Raw genomic sequence first — 6,478 nt, forward strand, 5'->3', positions numbered from 1 at the left:
CCGAAGCCAGTGAGCTCCCAAAAGGCCTCATGCTAGGTAGGGATGGGAATATACATATAAGAATCACTCCCCTGGGCGATGTGGGATGTCACAATCCACCCCCCTTAGGGGCCCGACGTCCTCGTCGGCACACACGCGACCAGGGTTAGGCTCTGATACCAAATTGTCACATCCCGGCCCAGGACGGATCACTTCTCGGGCCCGCTCCACTACCGTAGCACGATATTGTCCGCTTTAGGCTTACTATTCCCTCACGGTTTTGTTTTTTGGGAACTCACGAGCAACTTCCTAGTGGTTCACCCATCACAGGATTGCTTTAGTCCCCTTCTCGCTTAACTTCGGAGTTCCTACGGAATCCGAAGCCAGTGAGCTCCCAAAATGCCTCGTGCTAGGTAGGGATGAGAATATACATATAAGGATCACTCTCCTGGGCGATGTGGGATGTCACAACCAACGACACAATAAAATAATTAAAGAATTAATTGGCAACACCTGTTTATTATGTTAAATTTGACAGCCAATGACTCATACGTCAGTATACGTAGGATAGATATATTAGTTGGAGCTTCTTTTTACCTTTAATTTGATTGCATGACATTCTACTTAGGATTGACATATCCTTTGAAGATGGTCGTAGACTGAGGTGCGGGTATTTCACTATTTTTTAAGAGATTCAACCGATCACTGCGGTTTCACGAAATCTACAAAACTAGTACAACAATATGTCTCCTCTAGTATACATCAGGTCAACTGAATCATTGTGTGATTCAAACCTATCTGCACAAAAGGAATAGTCCAAAACTTCACCACACAAACACCTTTATTTGGCCAGTAAGTAGAAACGAAAAGATGGAGGAATACAAAATAATTGTTGTGGAGAGGAATACAAAATAATTGTTGTGGAGAGAAATCGGAAAGATGGACGAATACAAAATAATTGTTGTGGAGAGGAATCGGATAGTGAGATCATGAATAAAATGATCATGTTGAAAGTACTACTAACTATAGGTTTATTATCACCTTAATGAATAGGATTAGAAGCACAAATTAACAAGAAAAAAATTACAAGAGTTACATAAGATGAAAAGCTAAAAGACACCATCTTAATTTCCAATTACTAAAATAAATAATAGGGTAAAGTACAAAAAATTACCTTAACTATTGGTGTCACGATACTTTTATACCTCATCTTTTAAAATTGATAATGTCATACCTCATCTTTAGAATTTGGTCCAATATTATACATTTCGTTACTTGACCGTTTACCTTTCAGTTAAATGCAAACGTGGCTTAATCCAGGTCCCACTTTCTATTAAAAAATTAATAAATATTATTAAAAACTAAAAAAAATCATTTAATAATTTTTAAATATTAAAATAATAAAGAAAAGTTTAAAAAAAAAAAAAAAAAAAACCTTATGTTCGTACCCTCCCTCCCCCCCCCCCCCAACACCTCCCTCTTCTCTCTTTTCTCCCCATCTTCATCTTTTTCTCCCTTCCAGCCCCCTTCCTGCAACCCAGAAAAAAAGGAGGAAGAAGAAGAAGGAAAAAAAAAAAAAAACCGAATTTGCATCCCAAGAAGAAGAAGAAGAAAACCAAATTTGCAACTCAGAAGAAGAAGAAGAAGAAGAAAACCAAATTTGCAACTCAAAAGAAGAAGAAGAAGAAGAGGAAGAAGAAGAAGAAGAAGAAGAAGGAAAAAAAAAAAAAACTCGAATCTGCAACCCAGAAGAAGAAGAAGAAGGAGGAAGAAGGAGGAGGAGGAGGAGGAAGAAGAAGAAGAAGAAAAAAAAAACCCCCGAATCTGCAAAAGAAGAAGGAGGAAGAAGAAGGAGGAGGAGGAGGAGGAGGAAGAAGGAGGAAGAAGGAGGAGGAGGAGGAGGAGGAGGAAGAAGAAGAAGAAAAAAAAAACCCAAATTTGCAAAAGAAGGAGGAAGAAGAAGAAGAAGAAGAAAAATAAAAAAAAAACCGAATCTGCAAAAGGAGGAGGAGGAAGAAGGAGGAGGAGAAGGAAGAAGAAGAAGGAAAAATAAAAAAAAATACCTGAATTTGCAAAAGAAGAAGGAAGAAGAAGGAGGAGGAAAGTGGGATTTTTTTTTTTTTTTTAAAACTTTTTTTTAATATTTAAATTTTTTTTTTAGTTTTTAATAATTTTTTAATAGAAAGTGGGATCCGGATTAAGCCACGTCAGCATTTAACTGAAAGGTAAACGGCCAAGTAACGGAAGGTATAACATTGGACCAAATTCTAAAGATGAGGTATGACATTGTCAATTTTAAAAGATGAGGTATGAAAGTGTCGTGACACCAATAATTGAAGTAGTTTTTTGTACTTTACCCAAAATAATAACAAACATATTTTATTTCTACTAACAAGAAATATTAGCAATTATAATTTATTTATTTAATATTAAAAATGCACAAACAAATAATGAAAATTGTAATCAATTTATTGAATATAAAAAATGCACCAATCGAGTTATTTATTATCACATGCTAGTGATAATCCTCTTCATTTGTAACCGAAAGGTCTTAGGTTCGATTCTCATTAAAAATGAATTTGAACCACATTATTGCTAGCTCATTGTGAGGCTAAGTCCACTCTTTCTCATTTAGAGTAAATAATATCGATTGTTGAATAAATAAAATAGACCAACCGAGTCTTGAAAAGTACGTTTGTATGGACCGCCAAGTCACCGTTATCGACCAATTAACTCGCACAATCTTGAGTACTACTATTGTACAGCTGTTGATACATATAAATTCTCAAATCGATAGCATGCATATTAACATTACTAAATAATTTTTGTTTATATTCTAGAAAAATTCCAATCCGAAAGATGGTAAGTTGAAATCTACAAAAACTACAACAAATTAATGCATAACCATGCCTAGTACATAACTCAAATTTAATATTCAACTGGACTCTACACATTTGACCTATTTGAATCATTCATGTTCTCATAGTCACATAATCTTAACTTGCAGTGGAGCACTCTTAATCATTTGCTTCACCTTGTATCCATTTCAACATCGAGCTGAGCTTGCGCAGTTTCGACATCCCTGGGTAGCGCTTCAGTTCTGTCGAGTCCTAATGACCTACATGGAAGCTCTTTCTTTAAGCATAGGAAGCTACTCAAAAGTAAGGAAGTTACGCATAAGTAACGTATTCGGAAAATGAAAGAAAGGTACAAAGACGGACTAAAAATTTGAAATATGCCTGCATTTACCGTTTCTCAGATAGCATATCACAAACCACAACTATGACTCCTCCTCAACACCCTTAGCTTCTCCTTCACTTTCTGGGCCCTGTTCTGAACTCTCATCTTCATTTCCTCGAAATACTGTAAAAAAGTATTTCAGTTATGGATGCGTAATGTGATCAATTAACTCATCGGGTGTGGCAGAACACAGGAATTTACTTGCAGTTGCAGACACGGTTTCCAACAGTCTCACTTGTTTTGTTGGACAGACTATGAATCAAGATCGCTTGTAACACTAAAAGCATTCTTTTTTTGTGTTACTTATAGATTTTTAAAGCAAGAATTACCTGTTGCTTTCGTTTCCTCTCGAGCTCTGCCTGTTCATTTAACTCGATCAGCAGCAGCAATAATTATAAGCAATATCACCACAAGAAACAAAAAGAGTCGGAAAGCTTTCGACACATCGAAATGTTTTTCATGTCATTACCAGCGCCTGTTTAAGGTGTGAGTTCTCTTCTCGCAATTGGTTCAGTTCTGCTTCCAGTTCAACTGTGTATGCCTGTAAAAGCAGCACGTATCACTCAAATAAAAATTACTGTCATGATCCTTTAAGAAAATGTGATGAGAAATTCTACTATTTACTTTCACTTGGGTATCCACATAATTTTACATGATTCAAAATTTCAAAGTACCAGTTCAACTCTTGCCTAGCAGCTATTGAACTTTTCTGCGAATAACATTCAGACTAGCTACCCGGACTACTCTATTAAGAGCTTGGCAAAGATCATTTCCTAGCAGCGTTGCACTATAAACCGACAACGTTGGATAAGTTTAAAAAAAACAAATTGACGCCACTGATCAATCCATCTATAATAACGGTGGCAATGCAACTCTGTTTATTCATCGAGCAACCAAACAAAGGGAACATTTTGCTACCATATGACTAAACCATTGATGATCAATACACTTCAGTGAATATATAGTCTACTAAAATGGCATCACAAAAAGATATTTAAATTCGACCATTCAAGGCAGCTGAATCATTATAACCAGAAATTAATTAGAATAAACAATTCAGTAGTAGGACCTGAATTGTCAGAAAAGAATGAAATAATGCACCTGTTTTCGGGCTCTAGACCTTGCTGCAGACTCTCTATTCTTAATCATCCTTCTCTGCCTCCTCTCTACGACTTTTTCGACCGCTCCATCTAAACCCCGCTTCCTTCCTCTTAGTCCACCCATTTCCAAACCAAATTGACCCCCAGAGTTATCAACCTGACTAGTACCCATCCCATCAGAAGACACCGGACTCACAGGAGCCACCATCCCAATTGTCTGCCCTGCAGCATATCCACCACCACCAGTCACCACTCTCCCGCCAAAACAAACCGACTGTGGAGGTGGCACTGTCGGGTAAGCCCCATTCCTCTTAGCATTCGCAGCATACGCAGAGGACTCTCCCACAACCGCAGACCCACTTTGTGGTATAGTTTGGTAATTAGGAATAACGGCAGCAGTGCTAGTACCTGCTGCACCAGCAGTCCCCATTCCCATCACAGGCCTATTAACAAAACTGGGTACCACCGCCTGGTTGCCGTTCTGATACATCCCATATTGCTGCTGCTGCTGAGGTTGAGGAGGCACCACCGTGGCGGCCATTGAATCCTGTTCCCGAACTACCCCTGCTTTAACCAAAAAATCCTCCAATGTCATCTCCCCAAAAGTAGGCTGGCGAGGGGCAAACTCAGAACTTTGAACACCGCCATCGCCATCGATGCTGCTGTTGTGATTGTTCTGCTGCTTTGCCTGCTGCCCTTTGTGTATCTCGGACCAAACTTCATCCACCGTTTTCCTACACAGTGGCGCAGGCAGCGTGAGTGAGCCTTGACGCGGCAAGCTGGGCTGCGTCGCAATGCGCTTCTCTGCAGAGGCATCGGCTAAAGGCATGTGCACCTCAATGTTGTTCGTGTTGTTGTTAGTAGTAGAAGTGTTGGTGTGATTGGAATTAATGGCTTGGTTTTCTTCGGCTGTCCAAATGCTTGTGAGGAACTCATCCATATTCATCGACCCAAAATTCTTGCCACTCTCGCAGAGGGTGTGCTGAAACTCATCAAGAGTGAGAGAGTAGATTGATGATTGTCTTCCTAATGAGGAGAGTAACTGGTTCTTTTCTTCTTCGTCCGATAACAAAGGCGAATCCACCTTGCCTTGGGAGATGATTTCCGACTCTGAAACACCCATGTTTGTGTGATCTACACCTGATTGAATGATGGGTTTCCAAATTGAAGCACATAGGGTAAAGTTATGCAGTAGTTGTCGGTGTTGCAGAGAATAAAGATTTTAGTATTTTGAAGTGTAGACAACTGTGTGACATTAAACGGTTCCTTCAATAAATAAATAAGTCCAATTAAATGTCCCTTTTTTGCTAAGAAACAAAGAAGAAATTATTGACTTCAAATAATGTCAACAAAGCAGAGTACTCAGAATGAATTTAATTGGTTCGTACAGAAAGTACATGACAATTTCATTCATGCAATAGCAACAAAACTATGTGCAACGCTCTTTCAGCTCAGGTGAGTGAGAATATTGCATTGAACCTCTCATGCTCATGTGATTGAGAACATTTACCTTGCATGTGCTTGAGATGTTCTATCCACGCGATTAAGAACATTTATATTACACAATGTTCAAGAGGTTTCGTGTTCAAGTCTCTCAAACCAATATAACTTGCATTTTAAAAAATCACGATGAATCTCAGTGGCCCCTATGATTATATTTTAAGGATAAATATGCTTGGCAACACCAACCAAAATTAACCAAGGATTAATTAGTGTTGTGCTATTAAAGCATGGGATTAGTGAACAATTGGAGGTTTATATTCACATGACGCATACAAGATAGGTTGGTCCGTATCAAATTATGCATTTCCTAAATAGGAAACAGGAATAGAATGTATGCGGGGTAGGTAGCTAAAGCAAAGAGAATCTTTCTTGTTTTATTACTATTGCACTTCATTTTAGAGTGGTCAATTTTCTATTTCAATTATAAACACCAAAAAAGCCACCAAACATAATATAAAAAAGCCAGAAAGAAGTTGCACTAATTATCTACTTATTAACAATGAGAGAAGTGTTCTTTTACTACAGTGATGGAAAGGTGTTGAGCTCTACATGACGACATCATTTCGAACCCGTAAGTGACTACTCCAATATTTAATCTAATAAAATCTATTGTTTGTCAAAAAAAAAAAAAAAAAAAACAATGAGAGACTCTTCAA

At 38.1% G+C, this 6,478-nt stretch overlaps 1 protein-coding gene across 1 annotated transcript; it reads right to left on the bottom strand.

Moving 5' to 3' along the window:
• Nucleotides 1-2,761: 2,761 nt before the first annotated feature.
• On the bottom strand, nt 2,762-6,154 carry LOC137744104 (protein ABSCISIC ACID-INSENSITIVE 5-like). The gene is made up of 5 exons (XM_088681039.1): nt 4,321-6,154; nt 3,689-3,760; nt 3,549-3,578; nt 3,229-3,342; nt 2,762-3,097 (listed from the first exon to the last, which is right to left on the bottom strand). The coding sequence occupies exons 1-4, from the start codon at nt 5,440-5,442 to the stop codon at nt 3,247-3,249; spliced, it is 1,320 nt and encodes a 439-aa protein (XP_088537165.1). The 5' UTR covers nt 5,443-6,154; the 3' UTR covers nt 2,762-3,097; nt 3,229-3,246.
• Between the last annotated feature and the right edge of the window lie 324 nt (nt 6,155-6,478).

This window comes from Pyrus communis, chromosome 12 (assembly GCF_041283825.1).
Source record: "Pyrus communis isolate YQ-2024b chromosome 12, ASM4128382v1, whole genome shotgun sequence".
Lineage (NCBI taxonomy): Eukaryota > Viridiplantae > Streptophyta > Magnoliopsida > Rosales > Rosaceae > Pyrus > Pyrus communis.

What these genes read in the sequence shown, in the direction of transcription:
- LOC137744104 (XM_088681039.1), bottom strand. Translation starts at nt 5,442, where the DNA reads ATGGGTGTTTCAGAGTCGGAAATCATCTCCCAAGGCAAGGTGGATTCG. An exon ending in GGTCTAGAGCCCGAAAACAG is followed by an intron (nt 3,761 to 4,320) that starts GTGCATTATTTC and finishes CTGCTTTTACAG; the next exon opens with GCATACACAGTTGAACTGGA. An exon ending in CACACCTTAAACAGGCGCTG is followed by an intron (nt 3,579 to 3,688) that starts GTAATGACATGA and finishes TTAAATGAACAG; the next exon opens with GCAGAGCTCGAGAGGAAACG.